We start from the raw sequence: 17,937 nt of genomic DNA, 5'->3' as shown, positions 1-17,937 counted from the left end.
TGAAGAGAGTAAATGCTTGGTTGAAGTGCAGGAAACATGGCAGAAAGGTAGAGAATGATAAAAGAAGGGCATGGTAAAAAGGGGATAGGGCATGACAAAATAAATGAACGAAGCAAACATGAGAAATATGAGGATGAGAAATAGCAAAGATGGGAATATAGATTAAAACTTATCTTGGGGGTCTCCTGGGTGGCTCAGTCGGTTAAGCGTCCAACTTTGGCTCAGGTCATGATCTCACAGTCTGTGAGTTCAAGCCCTGCATTGGGCTCTGTGCTGACAGCTCAGAGCCTCAACCCTGCTTTGGATTCTGTGTCTTCCCCTTTTCTCTGCCCCTCCCCTGCTCATGCTCTCTCTCTGTTTCTCAATAATAAATAAATGTTAAACATTTTTAAAAAAATTATCTTGGAAAAAAAATTCTCTGAACATTGCCCTCTGCCCTAATACATTTCACGTGCACAGCTAGACCCGAGTTGTGTTCTTAGAAGTCCTCTGCTGGAGAGTGTGGGGTGATCATTAGCAGAAAAGAAATTATTCTCATGAACACACATAGATGTGTATTAAGAGGTTTCAGTGTTCCAGTGAGCAATCATGAAACTGCTAGAAACCACTCTTACAAATCAGGCATAAGAATCTGAGAAAATGGTCTTTAAAAACTATAAATTTCATAAAATGAGAGGAAGATTCCTTACAAGTAATTTAATTTACCCTTGCTTAAAGTCTTGTGCACTAATTTAAACTATATATTTTATGAAATAGATATGTCAGCCCATATTTTCAAGAAAATGGAACTGTGGTGGTTAATTTTTTAAAATGTTTATTGGTTTATTTTAAGAGGGGGTGTAGGGGCAATGAAAGAGGGAGAGAGAGGATCCTAAGCCGACTCCATGCTGTCAGCACAGAGCCTGACCTGGGATTCCATCTCATAAATTATGAGGTCATGACTTGAGCTGAAACCAAGAGTCAGATGCTTAACCAACTGAGCCACCCAGGTGCCCCACCAATACATCTCTTTTAGGGAAAACTCTATTTGGCAGCTATTTATCAAAGGACTACAACTAACATATTGTATCAGCAGCAAGATTTATTTTTTTAAAAAAATTTTAATGTTATTTTTATTTTTGACAGAGAGACAGAGAGTGAGTGGGGGAGGAGCAGAGAGAGAACAAGGCACAGAATCCGAAGCAGGCACCAGGCTCCCAGCTGTCAGCAAAGAGCCTGATGCAGGGGCTGAACCCATGAACTGTGAGATCATGGCCTGAGCCAAAGTCAGATGCTTAACTGACTGAACCACCCAGACGTCCCAAGACTTTTTTTTTTTTTTTATGTTGAGTGATAACTTACTTTTTGGATTGTCAGTAATGAGTTTTATGTGATTTCCTCATGTTTTTTGAAATTGCTGTTCTTCTTTATTACTATTGAAACTTAATTTTTGTCCCCATTATTGTACATGCTACATGATGGTGAGTTAGAATTGTATGTGTATGAACTTCATGGAGGCATGGAATTTATGCCTTTCTTCAGCACAACAGCTGGTCTATAATCAGAAATCAATAAATCCTTTTTCAGTGAAAGTTTAACTAAAAACATTTTCTAAAGCAATTAGATGAACAAATTCACCTATGAGGGAGCATAAATCCTTTAACATGCAATATATGTCAAATATTTGAATTATTCTTTAAATTCCTTGATTTTTATTGAGTAACTTATTAATAAAACATATGAAACAAAGAGAATAAAACAAAACAAAAAGGTGCCTACTTAATGAAGACAGTTGAAGGTTTGGGATGCATTCAATACATGTACCATATAAATAAAAAAATAGAATGTCATAATTCATGGTAGAAAAAAATGTTTATTTTATTTTTTTAATTTTTTAAATGTTTTATTTATTTCTAGGAGAGAGAGAGAGAGACAGCGTGAGCAGGGGAGAGTCAGAGAGAGAGGGAGTCACAGACTCTGAAACAGGCTCCGGGCTCTGAGCTGGCAGTCAGCACAGAGCCCGACGCGGGGCTCGAACCCACGAACCGCGAGATCATGACCTAAGCAAAAGTCAAGACGCTTAACCGACTAAGCCACCCAGGCGCCCCAAAAAATGTTTATTTTAAATGACCAATTCTATTTGAAATTTAAGTGAAAGAATCCTAAGAGAAAATAAGAGGAAAATCTTAGAAAGAAAGTAACAGAAGGGATTCTGGGCATTGACATAAGAATGAAAATTCAAGACGTGTCTCATATGTCTGATTTAACAAAAGAGGTCACTTTGTCCACAGTGAATCACATCCTTCTGGGAGGACTGTGACGGCAAGTCCTGCCAAAGGAGATGGTCAGTGATTACAGATATTGGACAGGCTGCATGTTAAAGTTTTCTAAGGTACAGACATAACCATGAGATAATGGGGGGTATTCAGTAAGTTGACCCCCAAAAGCGAGAGCTAAAGGCTGGTTGGTAACAAGTTGAGTGGCAATTCCTGGAAGAAAAGTAAGTGGGATGACAGAAGCTGGACCCACAGCCCAGAGACTGGAAACCAGTGCTTCCACAACCAAAAGCCCCAAGGCCAATGTTTCCACATCCCAGAGATCCAGTATAATTTGTTTGGCAGGGACTGAAGAAGATGGAATTCTTTGGACGGAAGCAGGATGTCTGGTAGGATCTGGGCCCAGTACAGTACGTCCATCTGCTGGTGGGCTCGCAGCAGGTCTCCTGGCAGCCAGCAAAGAGAGGGGAGCCCAGCTGGCAGATGCTGGGAGGGTTGACTACATTTCTGGAGTAGAAAGAGTCATAGGTGGAAACTGGGTACCCCAGATAACCCCCAGGAAAGCAGGAGGAGAAGTTTGAAGAGCTGCCGTTGTCATGCATGTTGGGAGTTCTGGGTTCAGCTGAGTTGCAGAGAGGTGTGGTGAGTGTGATTGTGACCTTCTACTGGACGCTTATATACCCAAGCAATGGGTTAGTAGCATGTGCCTATTTTACTAAGAAGGCTTAATTAGGCTCCCGTCAAAATGAAATACATTAACCATCAAAGCCCTTTTTTATGAACACAGACATTTAAATGAAAGAATTTCATTGGTTTTTCAAAGCAATTGTTCATGAGGTAAAAATGTCACCTCTCTCATTCATCTAGCTTGGGTAGATTAATGTAATTGTATGGTATCCTACAAGATTGGTTTTTTCTTCATCCTATCCCTCAAGATATTGTATCAAATGGGTAACACAGTGAGAATTTTGCCATGTTTCAAGTTCTCAGAAAATTACTTTGTAGTCTGGAGGAGATATTTATTTTGTTCTAATTTTAGGAACCCAACTGAGAACAGAAAAAAAAATCCATATTCTGTTTTCTCTCCCAAATCTTGTGGACCTTATAAGAAATAACCCCTAAGCATTCCTAATCGATAGAAAAGCTAAATGAGTACCGACACATTTGGATTTTGGTGTTCTTACAACACAAGTACCCAGGCTGCTTTTGTGTGTCTAAGTATTTAATTTAAAAATGAAGGGTCCAATATTTGAAGGAGTACTTTGAAGATTACATTGTAAAAATACTGAAGTCAAGGAATCCTTGCCCTGAAGTTGACTTGCTTCCTGTTAAAGTCATCTATCAATTACCAAAAACTCTTCATCTCTGTAATGTTTAAGTTATTATTTGGTGGCGTTGATGTGATCAGGAACAAAAGAGTAAGCACTACACGTTAAAAAATGGGCCTTTTAGTCTCAGTTTCCTCTCATAGGGTGGAAACTTTTCCATAGAAGGTAAAGGAAATTAAAAAATTAGAAAAGTGTCTTCCTTATGTAGACTTCAAAGAAACATCAAACCTTTGAAGAATTCATCGTTACAAATGACTTTTATAAGTTGAAATGGAGTGGGGGAAATCAGAACAGATGATAATGTGAAATTAAGAACGAATGCCTTTGATGTGACACATGTACCAAGTGGCATATATATTCCACCGAGAGACTAGTACCATTAGTATCTTTCTAAATTCTCCTGCCAAGTTCATCATTGATAAGTGCAGGTAGAGTAGTGCATGGGTGCAGGAATCGGCTTAACAACCTACGGAATCGGCAAACGACCTAGGATGCCCATATTCTAAAACTGATATGTTGTGCAATGAAATGAACTGAGACTCATTCTAGAAAGAATTAAGATTACTACGTAGAAGATTTAAGGGAAGATTCAGCTAAAAATCTAAAACAGGCCACTTTTGTAAGTAATGAGACTTCCATCTCGAGGGCACTGGGAATATCTTATTAGGATGCTGCCAATGGTATTCCAAGCTGGTAGAGGAATGGAGATAATTGCTAAACTCCCTTCCAAATTGTCGACTTTGTGGGCCTGAACTTTTCAGTAAACAAATTGGTTTTCAAGCATGTTTCATTTATTACCTAACATAGTTTGTCCTCTCTAAAATAAACAATTCTTATTATATAGGCTTCTTAATTATGAATAGCAGAAACCATTCTACTATGTTCCAAACCTTCCTGTTTTATTTGTGTATAAAATATTGAACATTAGAGCTCCTGGGTGGCTCAGTCAGTTGAGCGTCCAACTCCTGATTTCAGCTCAGGTCATGATCCCAGGGTTGTGGGATCGAGCCTTGTGGCAGGGGCTATGCTGATTCTCTCTCTCCATGTGCCCCTTTCCCCCAATCACGACCTCTCTCTCTCTCTAATAAAAACAAAAATATGAAACACCAAAACATCCATATATTCAACTCACCTAAATTGAATTTGCTTGCTTATTTCAATGTCATCTGCTCTTATATAAGCTGTTTCTGTGGAAGAATATTCTTATCTCAACAAAATGGAGGGTTTTGTGCTCCAACACTTTTGTTCAGGAGTTGAAGGGGAATGCTCTACTGTGAAATGAACAAATCAACCAGCACAGAAGCCACAGGAAGATAAACTTTCTCAATCTCTCCACTTCCTTAAGGTATCAATCTTCATTACCTTACTACACAGAGCTGGAATACAAGTCATAGAAGAAGAAAATATATGACCATTATTTTAGAAATTTTGTAATACTTGTCAGAAACACCCGAAAACCATTTAAGTCAAAGTGATGTATGTTGCTTTTTGGGGCGAGGAAGAATCTTCTTAAGATGGCTCCTTTGGTCCAATACTTCAAGGCAATTACCTTATAAACTTTCTTTAGAACAAGAACGTTTTCCAGAGTCTGGGGAGTTTTGTTTCTCTTTTTTTAATGATAAACATTGCCTCTGATTAGAGAGAGAAATACATTGGGCATTTTTGCCATGGCTTATTTTTTTTTTAATGCTTTTTCAGCATCTTAGATGAATTACCTCTAACATTCCAAAATAGCATAAAGCAACTTATAATATTTAACTTATACCCCAGTGAACACACACACACACACATACAAACACATAAGAAAGAAAAACTAAGATTGCCCCCTCTCTCTATATATATATATTTAAGTTTTTTCAATATTTAATATATTAATATTAATATTTATAAAAAATAATATTTAATATATAAATAAGTATTTATATATTTACCTCTAAATATATATATTTTTAAATTTATTTATTCCCTCTCTCTCTATATATATTATATATATATATTTAAGTTTATTTAGAGAGAGAGAGAGAGCAAGTAGGGGAGGGGCAGAGAGACAGAAAGAGAGAGAGAGAAGAAATTCCAAGCAGGCTTTATTCTGTCAGCACAGAGCCCAACACAGGGCTCCAGCCTATTAACTGTGAGATCATGACCTGAGCCGAAATTAAGAGTCTGATGCTCAACCAACTGAGCCACCCAGAGGCCCTCAAGATTGACCCTTATTAGTCTGCATACACTTTAAGCAAAAACGTGGGGAATAAGGAAATCTCAGTTAATATTTCACCGAAGCCGTTCAAATTGAGATCTGAGTTTTAAAAAACCCTCATACATCTTGCATATTACCATTGCTGCTTCCTGATGACACTATTCATTAAGCAAACTTGCTTGGCAACAATCAATGTATGTTTTTGTTTAAAAGAAATGACTATGAATAGATCAGTTAGTTAGCAACTTTGCTATCCAGATGGTAACGATTTGAGACAGATTGTGAAAGGGGTATCAATTATTTTTAATTAAGCCAGCTTTCCTCATCCCAGGCACTGTCTACCTCTAAAGCAGTTCTCTGAGTGATCTGCTGGGTGACCCTTGGTAGAGAAGATGACTAATAGCTTTGAAGATGCAACACTATTACTGAACTCCAATCCACAAACATGACTGCACTTTCCAGTTGTAAAACCACAAACTACACGCGTTTGATTATGATGATCTTTTCAATTCAATTAAAAGCAGAAGGTAACCTGTTTTTATGTGTCAGGCTAATGACACACCCAATGATAAGGGTATATAAATGCCCCAGTCCAAGAAGTGACATTCAAACTCAGAATCTTCTTTCTGTAAAGCACATCTCCTGTCACCATGTCCTACAACTGCTGCTCTGGAAACTTCTCCTCTCAGTCCCTTGGGGGGTTCCTGCGCTACCCAGGATCTTCTTGTGTCTCTCTCTCCCCCAACAACCTGGTCTACAGCACTGATCTCCGCTCTCCCAGCACCTGCCAGCTGGGCTCCTCCCTCTACAGCGGCTTCCAGGACACCTGCTGCGAGCCCACCAGCTGCCGGAAGTCCTACCTGGTGTCCAGCCCCTGCCACGTGTCCTGCTACCGACCAGGGACCTCCATGTTTTACAGTCCCTGCCAGACGATGTACTCTGGGTCTCTGGGCTTTGGATCCAATGGCTTTCAATCTTTTGGTTATGGCTTTCCCTCTCTGGGCTTTGGATCCAGTGGTTTCCAGTCAATGGGCTGTGGTCCCAATGCTTTTTCATCCCTGAGTTGTAGATCGAGCTTTTATCGTCCGATCTCCTTCTCTTCTAGAAGTTGCCAGCCTGCTTTTTACCAACCAACCTGTGGATCCAGCTTCTACTAATCTTATGTTTGAACATAATACCTCCTATGTCTAGAAATTTAATGTAATACCTACTATATCAAGATCTATACTATCTATTGATCTCTTGTCCTATCAATTAGCTTATAAATTTGACTTGTACTGTTACCTACTATGGACTAGAAATAATTCCAATTCCAGTAATTGGAAAATACATTCATTGAAGGAAGATGTTGAAACAGGTTTCTTGTAGTGATATAGACATGTAATATTGAAGCATGTTCCTTTCTTAATGTTTCTTAACACCATTTATTTATTTCTTCTAGTACATTTGTTTCAAATTTTACAAAATGGAAAGATATGTTTAAATAAAAATATGTTATATGACATTCACATGTAAGATTTCATATTATTTGTTTACTCTGTCTTCAAAACTACTTTTAAACATCTAACTATATATTTCTGATATTTGTATTTACCATTTAAAAATTTTTTATTTTAAAAAGTAAAGTCAACAGGGCACCTGGATGGCTCAGTTGATTAAGCATCAGGCTCATGATTTCAGCTTGGATCATGATCTCACAGAGTGTGAGATCAAGCTCCATGTTGGGCTCTACACTGACAGTGCAGAGCCTGCTTGGGGTTCTCTTTCCCTTTCTCTCTCTCTGACCCTCTCCTCGCATGCTTTCTTTCTCTCTCAAAATTAATAAATGAACATTTTTTTTTAAAAGTAAAATCATCAACTGTCTTTTTGTTTGAAAGAAATTATTTCACCTTTAATGTCTACTCCATACTTTCATATGATAAAAGCTAGACATATATTTTTAAGATCACAAACAAACAAATGTGGTCTTTTGTTCTGTATGGAGTTAGAAATTTCAGTGTTTTTATATAAAATAATCATAAATTGTAGAGGATATTAAACATACTACAGAACTTCAGAAAGAAGATTACTCTAATAAACAATTTCCTAAAATAATTGAGAAAGTGGAGTGAAGCTCTCCAGTAGTAAGTTAGATATTAGTGAGGTAGATTTGGTAAGGTTTCCACTCAGCCCATTCTGCTGACATATAAGAAATCAAGTCTCAAGTGTTGAATCATTCCATTGTACATCCAAAACTAATATAACACTGTATGTTTACTACACTGGAATTAAGATAAAACTTTCATAATAATAATAATGGTGAAAAAAGAGATCAAGTCTCTAAATTAAATATCTGACACATTCTAACATTTATTAGTAAATAAGCCCAATAGAGTCAGTCCTGTAAAGTTTGGTGAAGTCCCAACTTTCTCCTGCTTTTGGGTTGTTTGGTTGATAACACTCACTGGAAAACAACAAAGACAAAACAAAACTCAAAACCAATGCAAATATTCTGTTGTTACAGTATTCAGCCAAACATCCAGGCAGGTGGTAACCTTTGAATCAGCACTTCTGCCCCAGATTTTCACCCAGTAAGTCAAGGACATTACTAAAGGCACAGATAGCTAGATTCGTGCCCACAGGGTAACTGTATATCTTGGTTTATTCTGTTTGTCTCAGCATCCAGACTCATTTGGTAATGGTCTTAGATTTTTTTACCTTTTATTTATAATGAGTGATCGTTGAATTAACTTAAGGGAGATTGGTTTGAGAGACCTTCACTTTACTTTGGTCATGCTTTCAGCTAGTGGGGTATAAGATGCATATATAGTGAACAGAGTCTGCTTTAACCTATGTTAAATCCGAAAGAAGACAAGACTTTCCTTATCCTTCCTTTGTTCAACTTTTTTGAATAAAATAGGATTATCGCTTTCCTTTCAAAGAGAGTGTGTGAAAGGAGAGCTAAAAAACAAATTACACTCAGGTACAAATGGTAGAACAGCTCACACATTCAAATCTTGGTGGAGGGTCATTTGTTTTTCTAACCAAGCCAGTAGTGCTTTGGCTCTCTTAACAGTTGGCAACATGCAATATAATACACCAAGTTACCAGTAGGTGGAGATGGTGAGAAATTTGAGAATCACTGATTAGTTGTATGTGAAATATGAGCATGAGACTGAGGCTGCCACACAAAATATAAGGAATAATTTACGTGCTTTTTTTTTTCTGTTTTTACAAATAGTTTATTGTCAAATTGGTTTCCACATAACACCCAGTGCTCATCCCCACAAGTGCCCTCCTTCATGTGCATCCCCTCCTCCCCTCTACGTGCTCTTTTTGCAGTGGCTGGACCACATATTATATTAGTTAAATCTGCAACTATTAGTTTTGTTTGGGAACACTTTGTTCTTTAAACTTTGCAATATTTTATTTTTAGGAGCAATTGCTAAAATGAAAAGTTCATATTCCATGAAAAATGTAGATACAGAATTTCTATTATTAAAGCAAGTTGATGATGAATATATAATCTGTACCATAATTTGATGCCATTGACTATCCACCATGGAGGCCAGCAATGTCACTGACCCCATGAAAAGTTAGAGACTTTTGCTGAAGAAGCATAACTACTTCAAAGTAAGGGGCAAGTTTTGTTCTAAGCTAATTTATACTTTTATTTATGTAATCTTTCCACCCAGTGTGGGGCTCAGACTCATGACCCTGAGATCAAGAGTCACATGCTCTTTCAACTAAGCCAACCAGGTGCCCAAAAGTAGTTTTTAAGATAATGTGATGAGAGAAAATTCTCTAAAGACCTAATATACAAAGGAAGCCATTTTAGACTTCTTTCTAAGTCAACCTGACTGTACATAAACTTTGTTCAAACCAAAAGTCTGATTTATGGCCACCATAATGCATTGTATACCTGCACTGTGAATGAGTAGCTTTAAGGGAAACCATCTTGTCCTTGAGATATCGATCATTGCTTCCACTTCCTGAATTCCTTGATTTTAAAACTCATGATTTCTGCCTGTATGTTAATCTACAATATTTTTGAGCTTTTCCAAGACATAGAAAAGTATATAACCCTATGGAGCACTTTCTTTCCAGTGAAGATTGTGTTTTCTGGGTAGCTGTCCTAATTGGGGCTTGGGTAAGACCGTATTTTCTTTCTATATTGGAGTTCTCGCTGCTAAATTTGCATTGCCAAGTACTTCCAAAGATGGTTATTTACCATTAGCAGTTGCAAAAGATGTGTTAATCTATCACTAGGATGCATACATTTTCATTTTTTTTTTATTTTTTTTTACTGTTTTATTTATTTCTAGGAGAGGGAGAGAGAGACAGCGTGAGCAGGGAAGGGTCAGAGAGAGAGGGAGTCACAGACTCTGAAACAGCCTTCAGGCTCTGAGCTGGCAGTCAGCACAGAGCCCGATGCGGGGCTCGAACCCACGAACAGCGAGATCATGACCTAAGCGAAAGTCAGACTCTTAACCGACTAAGCCACCCAGGCATCCCAGGATGCATACATTTTCATTTAGGTCAAATAACCATCTTAATGATCTTCACTCACTCACCTAAAACCCCAAGTTTTCCTGTGCATTCAAAAACAACACACACACAAAAGCAATAGCCATTGATGTGCTCTTCCATTAGCAGGAGAAAACCTTCACTAAGGAGTAGATGAAGGCAGTTTTATGTCAGTATTGTCAAATGCTTCAAATAGAAAACGAACAAATTTTAAAAATGTTTTGATTTCTTCATCCATTTGAAGGGGAATAAAATATGCCGTCTCAAAATCTGCATCCTTGTCCCATTGATTATTTTAAACTGGTTATTTTAAAGAAAATTCAGACACCAAAGAAGTTCTGAAAACATAGTCAAAGTTTTATAAGAGACATTTATATTTATGAGGGAAATTGCAGTTTGTAAGGACGTCTCCCATCCTGTACCAGGAAAAGGGGATTGGCTCAACAGTCTAGAAACTCTTATCAATGGAGAAGGTGAGGACTTCAGTCTGTATAATAACCTCATCTTGTTTCCTAAGCTTTTTCTGGTCACCTCCCATAATGGACTCCCTGTCCCCAACATTTTCTTTTGTCTTTAGCTGAAGATGGTATATAGGGTGATGGCTTTAGGCCATTTCAAAGGGTTAGACTCCTTTTTTGTTTTGTTTGTTTTACTGTTGTTCATTTGTTTCATATCAATTTACTTATTAGACCAGCCAAAGAACCTGAAGAGTAAGAGTAAAATGCTCTTCTTTTCAACACAATATGAAGAATCCAAGTATGTGAATGGGCGCCTGGGTGACAGTCAGTTAAGCATCCGACTTTCGCTTAGGTCATGATCTCGCGGTTCGTGGGTTCGAGCCCCACGTCGGGCTCTGTGCTGACTGCCAGCTCAGAGCCTGGACCTGTTTCAGAGTCTGTGACTCCCTCTCTCTGACCCTCCCTTGCTCATGCTGTCTCTCTCTCTCTTTCTCTCTCTCCTAAAAATAAATAAAACATTTAAAAAATAAAAAAAAAAAAAAAGAATCCAAGTATGTGAAGCTATCGAAAGTTCATGATGCTCTATTTGACAATGTTAATGTGAAGTCATTGAAAAAGTTCAACGTTGAAGAGAAAATTATTGGTTGATGCCTCAGTAATAATAAAAAGTACAAATCTGGTGAAGGACAACATCATGGTACAGATGAGTAAGATTCCTGTGGAGAAGAAATACAGTTGTAAGCATTGTAAACAAATAACTCATAATTGTATCCAACCAAGCTTTAATATCCTATTAATCAAACTGGAAACAGTAGTTTTAAAATTTTTAAAGCAGTAACATGTATACCCACAGTAGCTTAGTTCCACAATCAATGCTTTTCCTCATCTCATCTGTAACCTCTGTTGTATTATTATCTTTGTGCCTTTGTGTTGCTGGTTTTAAGGTTTTTAGTATGTTATTTTACATAACAAAGCATACACACAAAGAATTTTCTCCTGTTTCTTGCTTGGGCTATGCACTCTGCCATGCTAGATTCTAAAAGATACCCCACCCCCCCCTCCCGCACACACACCCTTATGCTATTTCTTCGTCTATAATCCTACTTTTCTCTACTCGAGGATTTTCCCATGATTTTTCTCAGATTGCTTCCACTCCTTCAACCTGACTCACCAAGATGGGAATTCAGTTTACAGTGTCTGGGAGATGTCACAAGAGTTTGGCATTTTACTTTTTTATTTTCAGAGAAAAATTTCTAGGAGTGACAGTATTTGTTTTGGGGAATTGGAAGGAAAGATAAGAAATCTGTCAAATAACATAAGAATTATCTTTATCTTCTTGTTTATTTTATCTTTTTAATTTTCAACAAGAAGCTAATCATCCCAAGTTTTTAGTTGCTGGTGTTTAACTTGAATATACCAAGTGAGATGTAAGGGGGCTTTTTTGGTTCTTTTTAAACTATTTAACTGTTCATGGTGTTGGGTATTGAGAAAGGGAACGTCATGATGTGACACTAATAGTGGTAATTAAAGTGAATTGTCATAGCACTCAGGATTTCTAGCGTTATCTTCCTGAGAGGTAATCAAATATTTCTCTCTCAGCGTATTATTAGGTGTTATAGTTAATACAAATATTTTTAAAAGAAATTAGCTCATCCTTCCTTCACGTTCTTCTCCTAAACTCTAAATTTATTTTCAGTTTTATTCTTTATTATGTATATCACTCATGAAGCTAATGAAACAAAATGTCATAGGAGTTGAAGTCTATTCATATAAAGCAATTTCTGTAGCACAAGTGGTACTGAGGTACTCTTTGTTGAGAAAGGAGTTGGATATTAAAGGGAAAAAATCAGAAAAGAACAATAAAAGATTCAGGAGATCAGATTCTGCTAGATCTTTGATTTATAAACTTTGGCAAGCTTCTAATCCTTTGAAGTTTTTATTCCCTTATGTCTGTAAAGGTCTATACAACATAATGTTTATCTTTCTCACAGGGATGTTTGAGCATTAAATGAAAGTGGTATATCTGATACCTCTGTGTCCTCCATTATATCCATAGTCTCTCACCTCGGATCCCAGGCACAGATATGGTGAATAGTTTCATGCAGACTTCAACCCTCCTTTCCCAGACAAACACAGATAGTCTTTCATTCTCAACCTGAGCTTCTCCAAGGTCACAGCCAGGAAAACAAATGGAGCCTACTGTGACTCCTTCTTTGCACAATGAATGAAGTTCTAGGAAGTTAACACACATCTGGGACAATCTTGAACCAAAGATAGAGATGGGAGCTGTTGAATAAATCCCACCTACTGATCAGATCCTGGAGTAGACAATTCCAAGAGTCATTCTATACATTTCTAAAAAGCCCCAGAAAGATGGAGTCCCCATTGCCCACTGTAATAACAACTAAAAAATATATGTCCCTTAATGAGATTTTCCTCTTCGATTTTTTCATCTTCCATGATCTCCCAAACCTGCTCCTTGGGATCTTGTATTAAGTAAACCACCTGCACTGAGGTTTCTGACATCAGCTTATTTTGGGTAGACGGGGATTGAGGCTGAGCCTCATAAACAGAGATGCTTGTTCAACATCGCTTGGGTGTGTTTCTCTTTGCCTGATTCAGGTTGAACCTTGGAGAAGCATCAGGAGATTATCCACACTTCCTTAATCCAGTTGCTACACACCTAAGCTAACTGAGAATCTCACACATGATTACAGGCACTTACCCTGTGGCAGGCAGGGATCATGGCACTTTTGCTAACCAGCAGAGAGCACACATAGCACCTGTCCTGGGAGTTCAGGGTCATTTGTTTTCCTGCTGAAAATCCACACTCAGATTCTAGACTTTGAGGTATGTGTCTATTGATATATAACCTCACCTTATAAATTATATCTTGTTGTTTGCATTATATCTTCTTGTTGTCTGCATTTCTAGTTTATGTACCAATTTCTTTTATTCCTTTATCAGCAAAAATCCATGTCCTTTATTCTCAGGCAAGTGTCACTGACAGTGAGTCATGCAAAATATGGACCTCCATGAAATGGCTACTCCCAACAGTAAACATAACAATATCAACAGCAATGTGCTCAAATCTACCATGTGGTAAGTTCACCCACCTGGTTTCAGAGTCATATCGATACTTCTCTAAATCTCCCAAATCCATAAAATACAAAAACTACGGGCAGATAAGAAGAAGGAGGAGGAGGAGGAGAAGGAGGAGGAGGAGGAGGAGAGGAGGAGGAGGAGGAGGAGAAAAACAACGTATTTGAGTGCCAAGTTACATAGATTTATTAGATTAAAATTTTCATTTTCAATTGCATTTCAGTGAAGCATATATTCCATCAATAGTACAGAATTAAGAACTTAATTTGAGAATACTCATTAAGTTCACAGTCAGCCAAAAGTTGGGGGATGAAAGAAACTGGTGATTTAGGAATAAAAGTTTAGTAGTAATTGCTGGAAATGAAAATGATGGTTGTGCCAAGTAGAAACGTTTACATCAATACTCAAAAGCATCTGGAGCCTCAACAAGTTGATGTATAGAAGCCAGCTTCACAGGTTGGCGTGTAACATGAGGACTGATAGCTCCTTGAGGTAAAGTAGGTTGGGCGGCAGAATCTGGATCCGTAGGCCAACAAGGGGAAGCCATGGACTCTATAACCCAGGGGTCTGAAGCCCTGGGATCCACAGCTCAGGGAATAGCAGCTTCTGGATCCAGAGCTCAGGGAACAGGTGCTTCTGGACCCAAAGCCCACACACCCAGGGTAAGCAGGCCAGCAGGGACTGCAGAGCGTGGAGGTCCTCGGGCGGTAGCAGGACTTGTGGCAGGGGCTGGACACCACGCAGGACTTCCGGCAGCTGGTGGGCTCGCAGCAGGTGTCCTGACAGCCGCTGTAGAGGGAGGAACCCAGCTGGCAGGCGCTGGGAGAGCAGAGGTCCGTGCAGTAGACCAGGTTGCTGGGGTAGGAGGAGCTTGGGCAGCGCAGGTAACCCCCAAGGGAGCGGGAGGAGAAGTTTCCAGAGCAGCAGCTGTAGGACATGCTGATGGGAGATGTGTGAGTTCAGCTGAGTGACAGGGAGAAGATTCTGAGGTTGAATGTCCCCTCCTAGACTGGGGCATTTATATACCCACAGCAACAGGTGTGGTAGCCGACATGGTCATCCTTCACGTATTTGTGCGCCTTCATTTACATATGTGTAACTCAGAAATCTTCTCTGTAATTGCAGTTGTATTTATGGGTGCTATAATTTTGGTGTTACAGCCAAAGCCAATGAACTGCTCCTATGTCAGAAATGCCGTGACTGTTTGACATTAATGATCATCCCACCTCAGCCAGGAAAGCCCTTCCTTTCCTCTTGTCAGAATCAGAATCTTCAGGTATTTTGTTTCTGGAAATAATAGGCACATACTTTTCTCAAATGGTAGGAAATAAAAAATAACTATTTTCCTTCTTTGTCAATTGATCAGAGGCATAGTTTTGGCTTTAATAGGAACATCGTAAATACTGACCTTACTTGTCACCATGTTTTCTCATTTTCCAAAATCATTGTCCATATATATCCTCATTCTATTACACAGTATGTCTCAGATCCAATGGAAAGGGGGAAAATGCCAGCCAATACAAGTTAAATATTATTGATAGTTAATGGAAGAGAGAAACCTGGACATTTATTTGGAGACATGGGAGAGAACCAAGACAGAATTGCAAGTGGAGATCAATGGGGGCCTTTAGGAGGAAAATCAAAGAATTAAGCAATATTGAAATGAGGGAAGAAAATAATTGGGTTTTAGATTCAGTGTATCTGATATGAAGCCTGTAGTCCTAACAGATTCTCATCCATATGTGTATCAGCCCTGGGAATTTCCTTCTCAGCAGGAGGCTTAGTTCACCATGGGCCACACTATACTACGATACAGCAGAGATATTAGAGAATCTAGGTCCTGGTACACATGAGATGTCTCTGATTCCAGTTACAAAAAAAGTACACTGTTAGACTATGTTGCATATGCCTCTTATACTCTTTCCTCTGTTTTCATTCTTTTTATCGCTTTATGCTTTCACTTGGGAATTTCTTTCTATCCCATCTCCCAATGCATTCAGTATTTGTTCTGCTTTGTTTCATCTCCTGATAAAACATATCAGTTAAGTTTTACAAGTCAGAGGTATTGTAAATTTCAAAAATTTCAGTGAGGTTCTGTTGTGCGGCTTTTAGTTCTCTGTCAGAATTCTCAATCTTACCTTTCCTTCTTTAAACATAATTACTCCTTAATAATACCTTCCTATCTCTTATTGTTCAATTCTTCACATAAGTATTTTAGTGTCTGATTTTGACATGTGGACCACGTATTTCACATTTTACTTTCTGGTGTTCTCTTCTGTTTGTCTTTTCTTCTCATATTCCCACCATATTTTGAGAGTATAGTAGATATACATATGAAGCGCGCAAGCGCACGCACGCACGCGCACACACACACACACACACACACACACACACACACACACATCCCAGAATGATTTACCCTCTTCCAGAGAGAATTTGCTTATGTTTCAGGCAGGCTGCTAGGGTGAGCTCACAAGCAACCTAGATCATTTATATCCAATCAATGACTGAGATAGTTCAAACCTGGGATTCTGTCCTTATGAAAAACTGTTTATTAGGAATTCAATTTTACTTCTAGGAATTGGCTCTCCAAGGTCTGGGATATTTGCCATGATCTCAACCCTGAGAGATGCTGAATTCCGATTTTATTTCTTAAGCCCAGTGTGTTTATGAACTTCTCTTAGCCTCTCAGTCAGTACTTTCAAAATCAACATATAATTTTAAGGGAATGGCAACTTCAGATGTAAGTTCATTTCTTTTGACTTAGTTCTAGCCCATATAGAACCTCTGAGACTCTGAAATATTTAGGTATTTCTTTGAATTTTTAAAACAGAGATGATGATGATGATGATGGTGATGATGATGATGATGTATATTCATCAGATTTTCTATCCTCATTGAGAGAAAAGATTCAATGTTTTAAGGAATGGTAACTTGCTAATTATATGTAATTTTGAAATATTTATTTTAACTGTATATAGGAATGATTCAGATAAGTGAGTTGCTACGGTGAAGGTGACCATTTAATGTCTTGTTATTGTAGTTTCAGTGGTCGTAGATGACACCTACCGAATCCAGGAGATTCAAATGCTACAGTTGGAGGCATCCAGCCTTTCTTTTCAATTCTGTCTTCCATTTCCATACCACATACACATAGTTTACCTTGTGTTACAATATGGCCTAAATTGACCATGTGTCTTCATACCTTTCTGCTTTTCTCATCCTATTTTATCCTCCCAGATCTTACCTTATTTCTTTCCACATTTATTGTATCTCTATTTTTCTAGTGACACCCCATCTCTAACAGAAGCTGTCATACCTTTCCTGTATGTCCTGGGTAATCATATGTACACTCTGAAGTGTACTGATTACTGGGGGTATCTATAAATCTCTACCCAAGGATTTTTTTTCACTCCATAAGGGCATGCTGGGCCCTGTGCAAGGAATTCTCCATTAAAGTTGAATTCCAGTTGTCCTGGCTTAGTAACCCACCTGTACTTCCTTCCTTTCATTGTCTACCACACTTCCCACTCCCCTGCAGGTCATTACCAGGATCAACTCCCAAATAAACAACTTGTATTTGAATCCGGGTTCTCAGCCATTGTTTTTGGATAATTTATAGAAAAAGAACGACACATACTTGGATACCTCGCTGATGTGCTTCTTGAGAAATCTTCAATGTTCCTCCACCTTATAAAATTTAAATGAAATGATCCCTAGGGAGAAATACCAAGAATATATTACAGAGAGAAATGTGCTTGAATACTGCTTGTAACACATATAACAAAAACAGCCATGATATTTTTGTCTAATGAAAATACTTTCAAGAATGCAGAATTCAGAGTCTTCTAATCTATGTTGGAAAATAGCAATACATTTTTTGGCTGTAATTAATAATAAGTAGTGAGTCGAGAGAATCTTTAATTAAGAAGTATTGGTTTTTGCTTATTGAACTTCTAACTTAAATAATTAGTAAATAAAAAGCTCTCCAGTGTGGGGGTGACTGGTAATTTGAAGGGCAGCAGGCAGGGGCCAAAAGTGGTAAATCTCAACTGCAGATGAGGTTCAGTTGGAAACATGCCTCAAATATG

At 38.2% G+C, this 17,937-nt stretch overlaps 3 protein-coding genes across 3 annotated transcripts; 1 reads left to right on the top strand and 2 right to left on the bottom strand.

Annotated features, from left to right (window-relative positions):
* Window positions 1–2,404: 2,404 nt before the first annotated feature.
* On the bottom strand, window positions 2,405–2,857 carry LOC120229268 (keratin-associated protein 15-1). Its single transcript, XM_039228138.1, has one exon. It carries the CDS (start codon window positions 2,855–2,857, stop codon window positions 2,405–2,407), a length of 453 nt encoding a protein of 150 aa, XP_039084069.1.
* Window positions 2,858–6,421: 3,564 nt separating this feature from the next.
* LOC120230265 (keratin-associated protein 13-1-like) lies at window positions 6,422–6,937 on the top strand. The gene has a single exon (XM_039229812.1). It carries the CDS (start codon window positions 6,431–6,433, stop codon window positions 6,935–6,937), a length of 507 nt encoding a protein of 168 aa, XP_039085743.1. The 5' UTR covers window positions 6,422–6,430.
* Window positions 6,938–14,268: 7,331 nt separating this feature from the next.
* Window positions 14,269–14,837, bottom strand: LOC120230300 (keratin-associated protein 13-1-like). Its single transcript, XM_039229867.1, has one exon. It carries the CDS (start codon window positions 14,782–14,784, stop codon window positions 14,269–14,271), a length of 516 nt encoding a protein of 171 aa, XP_039085798.1. The 5' UTR covers window positions 14,785–14,837.
* Window positions 14,838–17,937: the final 3,100 nt, after the last annotated feature.

The sequence above is a fragment of the Hyaena hyaena genome, unplaced genomic scaffold (genome assembly GCF_003009895.1).
Source record: "Hyaena hyaena isolate Hyena2069 unplaced genomic scaffold, ASM300989v1 scaffold_2, whole genome shotgun sequence".
Taxonomy (NCBI): domain Eukaryota; kingdom Metazoa; phylum Chordata; class Mammalia; order Carnivora; family Hyaenidae; genus Hyaena; species Hyaena hyaena.
The sequence above is the reverse complement of the archived record's forward strand: the minus strand, read 5'-3'. Positions and strand labels throughout refer to the sequence as shown.

What these genes read in the sequence shown, in the direction of transcription:
- LOC120229268 (XM_039228138.1), bottom strand. Translation starts at nt 2,857, where the DNA reads ATGCATGACAACGGCAGCTCTTCAAACTTCTCCTCCTGCTTTCCTGGG.
- LOC120230265 (XM_039229812.1), top strand. Translation starts at nt 6,431, where the DNA reads ATGTCCTACAACTGCTGCTCTGGAAACTTCTCCTCTCAGTCCCTTGGG.
- LOC120230300 (XM_039229867.1), bottom strand. Translation starts at nt 14,784, where the DNA reads ATGTCCTACAGCTGCTGCTCTGGAAACTTCTCCTCCCGCTCCCTTGGG.